At 30.8% G+C, this 16,976-nt stretch overlaps 1 protein-coding gene across 1 annotated transcript; it reads left to right on the top strand.

The window, feature by feature from the left end:
- The first annotated feature begins 8,162 nt into the window (after positions 1–8,162).
- LOC129292487 (uncharacterized) lies at positions 8,163–12,914 on the top strand. Its single transcript, XM_054930036.1, has 6 exons — positions 8,163–8,387; positions 10,445–10,640; positions 11,284–11,451; positions 11,581–11,762; positions 11,931–12,035; positions 12,164–12,914. Exons 1-6 carry the CDS (start codon positions 8,163–8,165, stop codon positions 12,641–12,643), a joined length of 1,356 nt encoding a protein of 451 aa, XP_054786011.1. The 3' UTR covers positions 12,644–12,914.
- Positions 12,915–16,976: the final 4,062 nt, after the last annotated feature.

The raw sequence follows: 16,976 nt of genomic DNA, 5'->3' as shown, positions 1-16,976 counted from the left end.
GGGACTCGAATTTAACTAGCTATTCACTTGTTCAACGAGGAAGCTAGTTTAGGATGTATGATACCCCATAGTGTGAGAAATGAAAGAAATCATGTTTCATAAGTAAGTTGGGTGTGCCTTGGCTAGGTAATCCCCTCACAAGTGTTTAGGTTAGGGATGTTATGGATTATATAATATCCCATTATAATATAACCCACGGTTTCATGTTAAAGGAATAAGGAGTCTATAAGAAAGGTGTGATCATGTATATAGTGAGTAAGGGCACATAGTTGTCTGTATTGTGACCCTGATGATAATAATCATAAGTTGAGTCTTAATCACATCTGATTATATGTTATTGAATCGTGTGATTAACTTCCTTTGATGTGAAAATTGCTAAAAAGCTTTATTTTCCAAGTATGTGCTATTATGCTTGGAAGTATGAATATATATTATTAAATGTTTTACATGGTTTGAAGAATTGTTTATATATACCACTTGCATTTAAACTAATTGACATGTATTAGTATGGGTTAGTTGGACCTTGATTACTAAGTAGTTGTACTCACTTTACTATCTTCAATATTACAGGGAATAACTCAAGAGGATTGGAAAAAGGAAAGCTCCCAAAGGCTTAGAACCGTGATCATATTTGTATGCCTCTTTATTTTTGAGTTATTATGTGTATTTGACAATTTAAATTGCCAACTATGTTTTATTCATTTTTTGTTCTTACTTGCATTATGTGTTTATGAGTTGTCAGTGTATTTTGGGCTTAGGGAGTGAGTTGATGTTTTGTGAAATATGTGATAAGGCCAAAATACTAATACAAGTAGGAGTAGAGCACATTATGTGATGATTATGGAATATTTGATGAAAATGTGCTTGAACTCCCCCTTATATGTTTTTGAGGTTAACGGGTTGAGTAGTAAAATTATGATTTATAAGTGTTTTACTGTGACATGATACATAGTATAAGTTAGTCTTGATGTTTTGCATGTGGTCAAAAGGATGTTAATGGCTAAAGGCCTATGGTAAATGGTTTGGGCATTTAGTTTTGTAAAATTTGTAGAAAAAAGTGTAAGTTTTGATAAGAGTGTCCAAAATTTAATTTAGTAATAATTTAATTATAAAACTAAAGCCATTAGTTAAAGCTCAGAAAGAGCTTTCTGTAGACATTTAGTTCATGTCAATTGGACATCGGATGGAAAATTGGGGCGCATCGAAAGTTTTCCCAAAAGCTGTCAAATTGATAGTAGAAATTGCTGTCCAAATTCATGCAATTATGCTGCGGCACATGTCATAGGGCAAACATGCCACATCGCATGCCCCAAAACTTTTGAAAATTTTCTTGTCTTCAAATTCTTATACTAATGTACTCATACTTGAAATGATCTCATACTTTCACATAATTGTGAACTTTGATTTGTCTATTTTGAGAACTTTGAAAATGGTTTAGTTTTGTAAACTTGTGATCCCAACTTTTCTAACTGTTTGAAATTTGGTATTATATTAACTACTTTAATCCCATTTTCTTGTTACTTGAGAATTAGAGTTAATTATGGGATTAAAAGAAGGATGATATTACTTTATCTATTTTTAATATTTTTTTACAAAATGAGTATTAATGATAGATATTTTTAAAAGTTTATATTTTTATATTGAAAAAGTAATATTATAAAATATTTTCAATAAACTATATTGGTACAAGTAATTTAATCTAAAAGTGTGGTTATAATTAAGAGTAGAAAGACTAATAACTAATAAATTGATTATCACTGGGAATTAAATCTTTAAATTTATATGCAATTTTGCACTGTATGTGGGGTGGTTATGCCTAGGAGGTTAGCTAGCAAGTAGTTGATAGGGTAATTAATTGTAACACATTCAAGAATAATTACTTGAAAAAATGATAGAAAAATTCATTTAAATTATGTAAATGACAGATTGATCTTACAAAATGACATAATTTCCTAAATCTCAAAGGATGTTTCTATCATTAGAGAATTATAAGAAATGATACTTTTGCCCTTTGTTCATATTTAAAAAATTCTCAACTTTTCATTTACAACTTTTGTTGTTAAATTCATAACAATTCAATAGTCATTCGTAACTCTACATTTACAAGTTTTAATATATATCAGGTGTTAAAAACATAACTTTTTATTTACAACTTTTGTTCCTATATTAACAACTTTTGTTTTTAAATTTATAATAATTTAATAGTCATTCGCAACTCCGCATATGCAAGTCTTGATATGCATCAAGTGGTAAAAATTCACAACTTTTCATTTACAACTTTTGTTCCTATATTAACAACTTTATTTTTAAATTTGTAATAATTCAACAATCATTTACAACTCCAGAGATTTTTGTTTTATTTGAGAGCAATTTAGTCATTTCTTTTAATTCCCCAATGACAAAAAAATCTCATGAGACTTCAGGAAAATTATGTTATTTTGTGGGATCAATCTATCATTTACATAATTTAAATGAATTTTTCAATTATTTTCCTAAATTACTTCTCCAGTCTTGTTTATAAGTAATTTTCAACATGTTTCGCTGAAATCAAGAAAAACCTTAAAATTTATTAACTTTATTTAAAAATTTAAAAAGTTTTAAATTTTGTCTCTATTAAATATACATATTTTAACAATATATTTTTTTCTCTTCAATATTCAGTGCAAGGTAAAAGAGTCATTTGTGATAAAAATTTAATAATATGACTTATGAATATGACCTAAAAAAAATCTTTTCTCCCTACCTTATAAATAGGCCGGAGAGAGTATAAGCTTTGAAGAAATAATAGGGTTTAATTTGGCAGAAAAGTATACCATTGTTTAATTACTAGACAAGATATATTAATTATTTTGGAGAAAAAAGGACTCACCACACTTCAATTTTGTGCCACCAATAATACATCATTCAGTAGTTTGTTGAATGATCTGTATTAAATTAGATAAGTTTGATCATGCTTTAAAATGATTTTATGCTATATATATACATATTATATTTAATTATTTAATTTTACATATTTCAGTAAGTAGATATCAACATAAGAAAACTCTTAAGAATATATGATTTAATCTGACCGTGGTACATTGCAAGTATGCCAGCACGGAAAGAAACTAAAATAAGGAAATTGGCCATAACCAACACTAAACAATTAATAAGAAAAAATGTGACAATAAAAAAAAAAGGGAAAATGACAAAAATCCCATGTAAATGATAGTTAAATATCATGAAATGCAATAATTATTATTTAATTTATAGGTACTTTCCCACATTTTGATTTTTGATCACAAAATGGTATAGCTGTCTTTAATGATTATTATACATTATGAAGCTCTACTTTGATTAGGTTAAGTACTAAAATAAAACAGAAAATGACTGTTTTTTTTATAGTTTTGTTTCACAATCAAATGTAATTAAAGGAATCATTTTCACAAAGGAAGTGATCTTTTTCATAAAAAAGAAAATTATTTTCTAATTCATTTATAAATTAAAAATATAAAAAAAGTAGTTGTCATCCTATATTTTATTTGTGTTAACAGTCCTACCAAAAAAGCCTTTTCTTACATATAATAGTTACTTACTTTTAGTATTTGAACTTGACAAATAAACAAAACTTGCAGAAAGAAAGTAATTATTTTCTACCATATTTTAGGTAATAACTCAATTAAAATAGTCATTCCGTAAACATAAGTAGCTAATAAGAGCAAATATGTCATTTCGTCAAAAATTAAAATGCCTGACAAGCCTCTAAAAATTAAAAAATAATTATTATACTGTGCATTACTTAATTATGATTTGCATATTTTGAAATATTCTTTTGTCGTTCTCTCTCATATTAATCCAGGAAAAAAGAAAAAAGAAGAGAAAATTTAAGAAGAATGACAGGAGATTGGAAAGGCATAAACCTAACCTAGCCTTTTTCATACCAGGGAAGGTGGATATTAATGTACGTGTGGGCATTTGTATTTATCTATTTGATCCTTTTTTTTTTTAAAAAAAAAGAGAAGATTGCGTTAAAAAATATGTGAGAAAGTTATTCATGTTATGAAACTAGGAGAAATATAAGAGAGATTTAAGATAAAAAAAAATGAACCAATAAAAGAGGACCGGAGATAAAGGGGTAGTAATATTCATTTTTCATAGGTAATACAATGTGTAGTACATGGCCTTTATTTACAGGCTCTAACTTCACTGAAGAGTTATAATTTATTGAATAACAAGATTAATTCACATCAATATACAATATGTAATCTTTTAAATTATGAGTATTAAACATAATAAAAACTCCTAAGGCCATTCATTAGAGAGGTTAGAAATGTGGGAGGAGTTGGTAGAGTTTATGAACATCCACACATTATATATTTATAATAATTCACAAATAAGGATAAACAATAAATGACCGTTTGGGAAAAGAATAAGTTCATGTTTTTATTTCAAACGCTTCAATATTTTTTATATTTTACATTATGATCAGTTTATTATATTTGTTACTGATATACCATTGTATAACAATAATACACCTTTTATAAAATTTCAAAATTTCAATAATAAATCCTTTGTATATCAATGATAAACTCCTTATATATTAATATGAACTAGCCATACTTTTAAATTTTTTTAAAATTTGATTTATATTTTTTAGATATAAGATTTTGTTTACCTAGTGAGTAATTTATCCTTGACATAATAACTTGTTTATTCTATGTAATTGATCCAATATAGTGTCATGAGAAAAAATTGTCTATTTCAAAAGACATTGTATTAAACTTGACTTCTTATGCAAGGGCTTTGCCCTCCCCTTATCTTGAAGGGTTCTCCCGGAGAGATTGATCCTTTTGGTTGCATCCCCTTTCTGATGTAGGTTAGGTGTGCGTGTGTGGTTGATGTGGGTAGTAAGGGGGGATGTGTATGTCAATGGGTATTGGATTTGGGGTGTCTGAGTAGGTATTTTATAACATTCCAATTTTTAATTAGTTGATTTATTAAAATTAATAAGGATAATTAAGTAGCTTAGTGTGGTGTGTGGTTTAGAGGAGAATAATAAGTGTTTTTAGTTGAAATTTTAGGTATAACATATGTCCAAAGTGAAATTGGGTCATTTGGGGGCCAAAAAGTGGAAAAAAAAACAAGCTAAAAAGTCTCTATGTCACATGTCGTATCGCACAAGGCCATCAAGTGAGAGTTATCTTCTCTGTACCACATGTCACAGTGTGTAGGGATGTGTGCCACGATGCATGGTGCAAATTCTATAGAAATAATGCGTGAACTAATGTAAAAAATAGAGAGAAAAAAAGAGAGAATGAAAGAGACACACTAAACTCTGCTAAGGTTTACTTGTGGACGACATTAAGAGTGTTTTGGAGGCTACAAACACCCAAGGTAAGTATCACACTCATTAATCTCTCCATTTCTTCTACATTAATGAGTTTATAATTAAAGTTTGATAGTGAAAGTGGATTTTTGATTCATATGGGTTATGAGTTCGAATTTATTGATCCAAATGGAGTTAATGGGAGTAAATTAGAGTATCTAAATCTAGTATAATAAATTTTTAGTGCCTTAGGTTGTTGGGCACTATTAATATCCAAAATTTTTTGCTATGGGTGGTTAGAAGATTGTGATGCAATTAATGAAATTTAATGATTCATTAATATTATTGAGGACTAAAGGTAATTAATAAACCTAGGGATAGGCTCAAATTCTTGTGGAGTGAATGTTGAGCAATTTAGAAGTGGAGATTGAGGGTTTAATGCTTGAATTGGTAATATTGATAAAATTTAACTTGGTTCATTGTAGTTTTGGCTTTTGGTCATCTATTGGATTGAAAATTCAAGCTTAGAAGCTAGTAGATTGAGGGGTAAACATTTGATCTCTCAAAAGTTTGAGATAACTAAGGGAACCCTACTTTGGATAGTTATATATCAATTGATTGTTAAATGTGAATTGTGAATGTTACGTGAATGGGACTGATTTTTAATGAACATATGAAAATTTGAATGTGGATAATGCTATTTTGGCTTGTTGAAATGCAAAATGTAAAATTAAGAGGGTTTCAAACTATGAACATGCTTAAACATTTGAAAAATGAATGTGACGTTGTGTAGAGGTAATTGTGTGTTAATAAAAAGTAGATTTGAAATAAGTGAGAATAATGTTGAGAAAATATGAGGATACATATTTAGGTAGTGCATAGTTGTGAGCTCAATGTGATTGTTGTGATAATGAGAAAAATGAAAATAAATATGTCAAAATGAATGAGTGCTATTTATGGCATGATCAGTGGGCAGGAGTTCACTTAGGAATTGGTAGTAGAGAAAAGCCATATGATATCTAGGCTGCCTTTCGATGCATAGGAGTATAGCCTTGTCCCACAGTTTGTCGGGAGACTATCCCATAATTTGTCAAGGAACTAGAACCTAGGCATCTTCACCTGTTCAATGAAGAGAGTAACCTAGGGTATGATACATCCCAGAGATTTGAGAATGGGGGAAGCTGTGGTTTAAGAGTGAGTCATGTAATTTTTAAACCGAGTGACACCTCACGATCGATGAGATTGGGTAATCTAGTTATTACAGACGAAGCCTTATTTAGTGTTATAGATATAGTTTCGATCTGAGAAAATAAGGAGGGTATAAGGTTGATTGATCATTGCCTAAATAAATATATAACGGTGTCACACGTGTTGAGTTGTGGCAAGTGACATGAAAAAGGGGTCATGATCACATATCTGAGAATATGATAACAATGTACCTAGTATATGTGAGACAAAGATGTTATAGAATGAGCAATGATGAGTTATAATGTGTGTAAACATGTTTTGTGTGCTTAGTCTTATAGGCATGTGTATGCTTTATAATTTGATGTATAACTGCATGGGGTAGATTTTACCTTGATTACTGAGTGGTTGGACTTACTCCTTTCATTTAATACTTTCAAGCTATAGATTTAGTGCAAGAGAGGGAGAAGGCTTAAGAGGCTAGAAATAGTATATTCCTTTTTCTATGCCTCTAGCTTAGTTATTTTGTGTAATAATATATGTTTGTCAATTTTAATTTACATGCCATCTTACTTGTACTATTTTTTATTGCAAATGTCTTATTTGTATTTCGGCCCCCCTGAGTATTTGTGTATGTTGAGATATATATATATGTTCATGGGGCCAAAATACTAATGCAAGTGTAAAAAATGATGATTTGAACAGTGTTTAAATTGATTTAGAACAATGCAATGACAAATTGCCTCCCCTTCTGTTTTTAGTAAAAAGGGGTTGAGGGAGTATTTTTTGTTTTACTGTGGTTTTAAGTGTGTGTTATGTGTTATACTGGTAGTCCTAAGTTCAATGGATATGATCCAAGTGTTAGAAAGACTTTTGGCACTTGTTAGGGTTTTAGAAATCCTTTTTTATGTAAAAGTGTGAGAAAGTGGTTAAAATATATTTAGGTGTCCAACTTCCTGGTGTGATTTTTTTAGAAGTGAAATCTATGGCCACTAGTTTAATTCATGTTAAGAGCTTTTCGTCGACACCTAGATCATGTCAATTGAATGTTGGATGGAGAATCGGGATGCATTGAAAGTTTCTTATTCTGCTGTTAAATGATAGCAGAATTAGCTGAATTAACACGCCACGGCACATGGCGATTGAGTCGTGACATGTGGCACAGAAAGTAACATAGCGTGGCGCAGCATGCACAGCTGCAACGCACTGCTCTATCACACTTTAAAAGAGTTTTTTCACATATTTTCAATTTCTTTCACTCCTTTGAGGTATCCCATGCTTCCGTAACTTATTTTTACTCTGATACAAGAGAATTTGATCGTTTTAAACTCTTTGGTTATGGTTATGAAAAATTTGAAATCCCTTACTTTTAAATTAAACTTTAGTAATCCTTCTTTGAGTAATCTTTGATTAATATAAGTTTTAATGATTAATTATATTTAGTTGAGTGAGATATTATATATTCTTAGGTGAATTTGGTAATGATTTAGGAATGTTGAAGATCTTTGATACGATGAAGCTTTTCCCCAATTAGTTTGTGATGTTTTGGCAATAATATCTAGAATTCTTTTGAAATCAGAGCATCTCACTAGCATCGCTGAACTAGAAGACCGTGTGGTGTGTGAGGATGAATAATGGTTGGATTTATTGTTTGAGACTAACAATCGTGGTAATGGAGCTGGTGTCAGGGTTAAAAGGCTTTAAGACTTCAATGAGGAAATGGATGATCCTAAGACAAAAGATTTCTTTATCGACAAGCTCGACAAATGATTATGAGAGAGGGGTTGGAAGAGGTTTGGTAGCAGGACTGTGGAAGGATGATGTGAAAGAGATTTTGGAAGAGATGGTTGGACTACTAGAGGAAGAGAAGAGGCTCAATGAATTTAAGGAACCCAATGTAAGTAAGAAATTAGAGAGGTATGTCTCTAAGCTTATTAAAGAACAACTAGTGATTTTACCAATTTAGGTGCCTCAATCCTTTATATATGCCAACTATGTTAGATCTAATTACATATTGCCATTTGTGGATATGATTTGGTATAAGTTAAAGAAAGCCATGCTTTGTCTTTAGTTGTTTTTCTCCTTTGTGTTGTAATCAGCATGGCTGAAGTCAACAGTCAATCAAATTAATGTACCTCTAGCTATGGAGATCTATGTTGTTTTGAATCCTATTGTTGATTTTATGGTTTGGAAGCTTGATTGGAAACTAGCTTTGACATATTTAGTTATATTTTAGGCTGTTAAAAATTGGTGTGGCAATGAAATGAAAGCTCAAAATGTGGATAGCAAAGATCCATAATCAGCTATTAAGGGTCCCAAGTTTGATGATATTTGCTTTGTTACTACTAATTTTGATTTTTTAGATTTCCATAATGGTGTTATTGATAATGTTTTAAATAGTTCTTGTTGTGGTGTTGTGGTTCATTTGCTAGCTACTGGTTGTATTAAGGTTGCTGCAATGAAGGTGTATTCTATTTCTCCTTTATATAGTCAAGTTGAAGCCATGATTTAGTGCCTGCAGTGTTGCTCTTCTATGAGATTTTCACCAGTACTGGATCTATTTGTTTGGTTTTCCTTGGTAGAAGCCATGAGATGTAATGCTTCATACATAGAATGGGAGTTTTTTATTATTGTGGATTTTAATTTAAATCATGGGCAAACACTAATCCTTTGTGGCTTTAAGTGGATCCTATAAATTTTTAACCTTACTATAGATTAGGTTTCTCTTATCGTGGAAAAGGGAATGTGCTCTTCATATTGGGTTATTTAGCCCCAGCTCCCATTGACTCTCTTCCTAGGCTTTGACTTTGTGGGCGCCGGGATATTCTCTTTTAAATGGCATTTGAACCCGGACTTGGGATCTTTCCACTTCCCAACTTTCCATTTTTCTCCCATTTCTTTAAAATAGCACTGTTTTGATCGTAAAAAAATTAAAAACAATTGAAAGCGGCTAAGCACCCTCACCTAGACCCAACTTCTCTCCTCCAATCATTTCCTGCACACTGTTTAAAATGTTTATTTTTTTATATTTATTAAAATTATAAAAAATTAATAATATGTTTCATTATTAATTTGGGCAATTCAAATTTAATATGAATAATCTAATTTGATATTAATTTTTTCATAAATTTTATAAATTAATTATTTAAATATATTTTAAACAATGCAGATTCAATATTAAAATTATAAAATTTAAATATTAAATTTAAACCATCAATATAAAATCAAAATTGTCTAAATATTTTAAATAGTGTGCAGGAAATGGTTGGAGGAGAGATGTTGGGTCTGGGTGAGGGTGCTTAGCTTTCAATGTTTTTTAATTTTGTTGTAATCAAAACGATGCTGTTTCAAAAAAATGGAAAAAAAATTAGAGAGCTGTGAAGTGGAGACATCCCAAGTCAGTTTGAACCCCTTGTCCTTTATCTTTGTTGGCTATTTTTCTTTGTTGCTTACTTGGGATGGTGTACAGCTGGACTTGTTCAACAGTATCCTTTTCTTTTTATTCATATTTTATTTTCCACACATTGAAATCCACAATGCCAATCATAACTAATCGACAGCAATTAACCATCGGGTATTTTCAAGATCTTTAGTGCTTTTTTTTCAATGTGCTGATATGACAATGAAATGACCGCCATCCTCTTCGTGTCTCTTATTTTTTGTCTAGCTCCTTTTCATAACCACGATAGAACCCAATCTCCTGCGGTTCGGTTTTGATAAGTATCTGAACTGTGGAATTAAAAAATATGGACACTACAAATTTATAAATTTTATTTTCATTTTATATTTATTATAAAGTTATAAAATTTTAATAAATTTACTCTACATTTATATAATTAATTTATAAAAATTAAAAAAATTAATTTAAAATAAAATTATTTAAATTAAATCTGAATTGCTTAAAGTTTTAATAAGATATAAAATAAAACTGATAAATGGACCTCCATATTTCAGATGGTGCTTGTTACTCGACGCTTCTCCTGCCTCAGTAGCGGGTCCACTTCTCTTCGTCGTCGAGCAAGCATTCCACACTTCCTAAGATGCCGTCCGCCGTTGTCGTTCCTGCGTGGTTGTTCTTGGCCAAGCAGTGAAGAAGGTTCTAACCCTAGGGCTTTTTTCTACGCCCCCACCGACACTGAGTGTAGTACAGGTCCGCTTACGTTCCTGATCATCTCTAATTCCATTAAATTTTTTGGCATGAAATTTTCCGAGTCTTATTTATTTTTCCTCCCCCCGTCCGGGAACCAATTTTAGTCTTGCTAGTTGCCGAGAATTCCATTGCCTTTTTGTTGAGATTTTTGCGGAGGGAAAACATAAACTTTATTTCTTTATGTACTCCCGTCATTTTCCCTGTAACAAATTGAACCCCTGTGCCCTGTATCCTTTTCCATCATGGTGAACTCCTCTGTGCACTGGTTTTAAAACTAACAGAAACATTTATCTGACTCGTATTGTTTGCTGATTGTCTCAAGCGGTGGGTTTTCTGATTCAATGGGTTGTGTAACATCACCATTTATCTGGTGATTCAGGGTCTCTATAGTTATGTTGGAAGAATTGCCTTCAATTCTGGGTATATTTGCGTTCTTGCAGTTATAAATTTATGTGCCAAACATCTTTAATAAATTCTTCCCCCACTCGGGCAGTGGGATTTATGTAGCTTCTTTGTTAGTCGAAGGAATTCTGTTTTGGCCATTGTTATGTGATTTTCTGCCTTATGTAAAAGAATTAGCTTGATTCTCATGTTGCGTGTGAACTATTCCTATCCCCTCTCTCAAAATGAATTTACTTTGCAGAACCATTGCTGCGGCACATACAAACGAAGATAGTTTGGATTTTCTTGAAGTTGAAAACTATTGGGTTGCCCATGGACAACACATCTGAATCTTCATCAACTCGTCCATGGCTCTGGGTCATTGAAACCCTAGTGAGTTGTGGGAAAATAGAAAACTATACTTTACAAGGTATGCATGAAGCGTAAGACAAACTTAACAAGCTGCTTCATATTACATGAGTGTTTTTTCTACGGAAAAATAATTCACGATGATTTTTTTCCCCAATTTCATTTTCTGTTCCGGACTTGATTGATGTAGCCCCTGCCGTGCCCAGTGACTTTGAGAGAAACACAATAGAATTGGTTGCTAGGAGATGTTTGGAGGGCTCGCTTGGTTCTGCAGGTGGATTGAACTTCGATGCTCCCTCTAGCCTGGATTCAAGACTTGGGTTTGCTGTTTCGAGAAGTTGTGAAGATGTCCTCCATCAAATTTTGCATGAGGTAATTTTAGTCAATTGATGTTTGAAGTGTAACTACTTTTATCGTGCTTCAGAACTCAGAAGCTGGACCAATTTGATTGCTTATTTAATCGGCTAGTTCATTGAAGAGTTTGATGATGGGAAGTATATTGTTAAGTGAGATACATTTTTTTTTTATGATTTTAATTAGGTACCATTGTCAAGTGCTGATATAGCTGGAGTAGAGAGTATAAAACCCGATGTATACCCATTTATTGACAAAAGGGCTGGCTCTATTAAATTGGAACTGGAGCAGGTGATAAGAGTCACTATCTAGAGAAATTAAAATTGTTTTTTTTTTTCCCTCTATCTGTTTCTACATGAATCCATTTTTATTTACATTATTTAATTGTCCTTTCCCTCTAATTCCTGTTTTGTGAGTAGCTGAAAGAATCAGTGATTGAAGGTACTCATCCATGTGCTGATCGCTTAAAAGAAAGGAGTGAGCTGACACTTCAGAAACAGGATTATCCCGTGCCTGCTAATGATGGCAAATGCAATGATCTTTCTGAAAAGGATAATAGGGATCACTCATTTGATGTGCATGATATGCAATACTTACATGAGAAGCAAGTTGATGTAGAAAAATGTGATGACTTCCTAAGAAGTGAAAAGAAAAATAAATGCTATCCACTATCTAATATCGAGTTCAAGAATGACAAGAGTTGCCAAACTACATCTTTCCTTGAAGCTAAGGTTGATAATGAGCATCATATTGTGCCTGTTCCAGCAAGTATTGATGATCCAGGAAAAGTTCAACGCAAGAGTAGCAAGTCTCAATCTGAACAGGATACAGATATTCAACAGAAGGAACCTAATGCTGCATATCCTAATGAAGAGTACGAGAGGAGCTCACAATCTTAGAGATTTGAGGGCATTTTGAAGCTTGTGAGCACTAAAAGTAAGCTTCTTAAGTCCTAACCTTCCCTTCTCTTCTTTTCTAGAGAATTTTTGAGTTAGGGTTTGTGTTGGAGGAGTGATTTTTAGACTTTTGAGGCTATGAGTCTCAACCCATTGATTTAAATAGAGTTAATGGAAGTCATTTATGTTATTTAGGTTTATGATTTTGTACATTTTTTGTGATTGAAATCCATTAATATTCGAATATGGCCCATAAATGAGGTTGTTGGTGATAGTTGAGAGCCATTAATGATGGTTTGAGAGTTTATTGAAGCTAAAAGAAGTTAATAAACCTTATGGGTATGTTTATATTTGAGAGATTGGGATGTTGGGAACTTCAAAGTGTTGATTTAAGGGCTGTAATCTCATTAATAGTAATGATTTTTGGTATGATTAATTATATATTAATCATTTCTTGGCACTGTTTAAGCTTGACAAGAGCTTTGGAAGTAATTGTCTTGAGAGATAAACCTTTGATTTCTTAAAAGTTTGACGTAATTGAGGGAATTTGGCTTGTACAATTGCTTGTTAAATTAATTATAATGTTCATAAACTTATTTGAAAAATTATGCGATGCTTGATAATTATTTTTGATGCACTTGTGGCAATTTGATAATAATTTCATGTAATATATGTGAAAGTGAAATGAATGTGTACATGTAATATATGTGAAAATGAAATGAATCTCTAAGTAACAGTTTTGAAGATGATCTTAGTTATGAGTTTGTATGAAAGAAGTAAAATGTGATGATAATGAGTTTGAAAAAAAACTTCAAAATGTAAATGGTGCTTAGTAGAGTTGTTTGGATAGGTATATATATGGCTAACATGCGATATGTGATTATATGAGAATTTCATGCCATGAAAAATGATGTTTAAGCAATTGCATGCTGTAATATGACCATTGACAAGTACATGCTATGAGTTGAGTATATATGCATTATATGATCATTAAAGGCGGGAGCTTGCACAAAGATAGGAGTACAAACTTCAAATCCACATGGTATGGCTGTCATTTGGAGCTCAATAACCTACCTTTATATTATTACTATCCCACTTGTTTAATGAAAGACTTAAACTTAATTAATTTTTACTTGTTCAACGAGGAAGATAGTTTAGAGATACAATAACCCATAGTGTGAGATTTGAGGAAAATTATGATCCACAAGTAAGTGTAGTAGCCTTGGCTAGGCGACTTTTTGGAATGGAAAGGCTTGGGTAGTTCAAACACATGGACGAACCCTTTTGAGTGAAATAGCCTACGGTTTTATGTTAGAGGTATTAAGAGGATATAAAAATGAAATTGATCATGCATATCATGTCATGATCGTATAGTTGTTATTATTGTGACCTTACATATTATATTAAGGCTACATAGTCGTTGTATATTATGATATTTTCATCACATGATTGTTAATATTGTGAGAAAAAAACTGTTATTGTAAAAATGTAAATATGTGAGAATTGTGTACGTTGTTTGTATCATTATAATTTATTTATATGCATTTCTATAAGTTAGATATACTTTAAGTATTGAGTGATTGTACTTACTCTTCTCTCTTTAATATTTATAAAAGCTAGTGAGTCAAGACTGAGGGAAAGTAGTAGAAGCTCAAGAATCTCATTCCTAACCACAGGCCTCCATTATTTTGATTGTAATGTGTATTTAAATTGATAATGCCAATTGGGAATTGTATTCTTGTCTTACTTGCACTACTCATTTTTTATATTGAAAATTTCATTTTTTGGGCTCTAGGTTGCATTTGCTAGGTATGTGAGTATTTAAAAAAAGTTAAAATATTAGTGCAAGAAAAAAAATATATAAATGCTTGTTTGTGATGATTATTAAGAATAAAGCTTAAATAATTGGGAAAGGTTGACCTGTTTTATAAAATTAATTAGTACTCATGTATTATTGTTGACTTTAAAATATTAAAAACTTTTAGAAAAAAAGTTTACGGGTACTTTTGCTCCTTATATCTACTTCTTTTTGTAATGGAATGGGAGATTTTTGTATTCATTAAAACAAGTTCATAGGCAATTTTGCACATTTGTTTGCTCAAGGATACTGGATATTGCTAGAGAAAAAATTGTTGGGTGTTTTTTATCAATGATCCTTAATTATATTATTATTCCTCCCAACAAAGATGTGACACTCAGAACCTCAAAAGTAGTTCTTTCCGTCACAATTGGCAACATAATGTTCAAATAATTATTTTTATGGAGAATATATTTTAGAAGATTATGGTATGAAATATTGAATTTAAGCATATCTTAGAAGAAAGTGGCTCCAAAAGATCAGCAGAACAGATGATGTCTTCTTCTTGGTAATTGCATATTACGTTCACTACTGGACTTGAAGAACGAGCGCACGGAGCGTCCTGTTCAGCAGGCCCAGTTCATGCTATTCCTCCCGACAAAGATAGTCAGACTTAGATGTTAGAACCTAGAAAAGTACTTTTTTTTTTTTAGGCGTCACAATTGGCGATATAATGTTCAAACCATTTATTTAAAAAAAAAAATATTGGTCCATTGGCTGTGAAATATTGCCTCTGCTAGCTAATAATTAAATACGTTATATTACAATTCTTTGTACTCAAGTCAGATTTATATAAGAGGGTTTTTTTAAATATACATATATATATATATATATATATATAGAATTTTAGAAAAGAATAATATAGAAGAATGAAAGTTTATGTAATTAATATTTAACTTTCCCTAATAACTTCTTTTTATCTATTTATTTTAACTCTACAAGAATCTCGTGATGATGAATTTTACAAGAATATGTGGATTCCAAACTCGTGGTAATATATTTCCAAGGAGGAATTATCCCAATTTGTTGAGACACGGAGCCCTTTTAATTTGTTACGAAGCAAGAGACAGTCAAGATCTTACGTAAGGATAAAAACAATAAAATATAATAAGAAACGGTATCCTTAAAGTCAAGGACTTCACTTTGGTCAAAAAACGAAAAAGTCAAGGACTTCACCTTAAAAAAATAAAAAGAAAAAAGAAAAATCATAGCCGCCGTGACGTGCTGTAGACCCTGTTTAGCCATTGGCCATATATAAAACTAATTAAATCCAAAACGTCAAGTGTGAGAGAGTATGGAATTTCAACAATAAGGAAATTATACCAACGCGGAAGGCTGATTGATCAAAATGAGCTGAATGGCCATGGAATTAAATGTGGCACAAGTCGCACCAAACCTACTACATTGAATTTCTTGTAAAAACCTGATATCGTACGTAATCGTTCATCTATTGTGATCGACGACCAATACAAATAAATAATAACATTTGGACTACCATTTTTCAAACACCATATTATATTTTAATAAGAGTTTCGTTTGCAAAATGGTTATACATAGTTAAAGGGGCGGAGTCGAAGAAATTTTATAAAGTTGAGATAACAAAATATATATAATAATTGAAGAAAATTTATATATATTATTAACATAAATAAATATTTCAACGAATATATTCATATTCAATTTTATAAATATATAGTAAAAATAATATATATCTTTATTTATTAAGTTTAGATCATCAATTTTTTATGATATAAGAACAATTAATTATTATGTTTATGATAAAATTTTTAGCAATTTATTTGTCAATATAAACTTTCATTAAATTGGCAAAGGTTTCATTTTTTTCATCAGTATTAAATGATTTAAATGCATCATTGGGATTTAAAATTTTGTTCGATATAAAAAACTATAACTTGCTTATTGAATATATTATTTAATTCTTTGAATTAATAATTATAATAAATAGATATATTAATATGGTAATAATGCTCAACCACAAATTCTTTATGTCGATATAAGATTATTATAATAAAAATTATTTATATAATAAATTTTAATAGTTTGGTTATTACAAAAATAATTTTTTTTAGAAGAATATACCTCAATCATACCATTTTAACTTTTGGATAAGTGATTTTTGTTTTAATGCTTAACAAAGTTTATTAATAATAATTTTAATAATTTTTTTAATCAAATATAAAATGAAACAGAAATCAAATGATTACATCAATGCTTTAAGTAGATTATATGACAATTATATTTTCAAGTTAAGCTTTTGAATCAATTAGATTGTACATGTGTGAAAGATTATATATAAAATTGAAATGAAAATTACATTTTATATTTTCATACTTCTATAATGTGCTGATTCAAGGGAATCAAAAATATATAATTCTTACATTTTATTATAAAAAAAATTAAAAAATTAGGTCTCCACCCCTGTATAAATATATGGGCATTCACCCAGTGTCGCTCGCC

The sequence above is a fragment of the Prosopis cineraria genome, unplaced genomic scaffold (assembly GCF_029017545.1).
Source record: "Prosopis cineraria cultivar Desert tree isolate PC_DT_omini unplaced genomic scaffold, ASM2901754v1 PC14, whole genome shotgun sequence".
Classification (NCBI taxonomy): domain Eukaryota; kingdom Viridiplantae; phylum Streptophyta; class Magnoliopsida; order Fabales; family Fabaceae; genus Prosopis; species Prosopis cineraria.
Note: the sequence above shows the minus strand (reverse complement) of the source record. Positions and strands in the feature narration are given on the sequence as shown.

Bases quoted from the DNA above. Each gene is read 5' to 3' on its own strand.
- LOC129292487 (XM_054930036.1), top strand. From the start codon at position 8,163: ATGGAGCTGGTGTCAGGGTTAAAAGGCTTTAAGACTTCAATGAGGAAA. The intron at 8,388-10,444 runs GTAAGTAAGAAA...TCCATATTTCAG, and splicing joins ATGAATTTAAGGAACCCAAT to ATGGTGCTTGTTACTCGACG. The intron at 10,641-11,283 runs GTCCGCTTACGT...TTTACTTTGCAG, and splicing joins CGACACTGAGTGTAGTACAG to AACCATTGCTGCGGCACATA.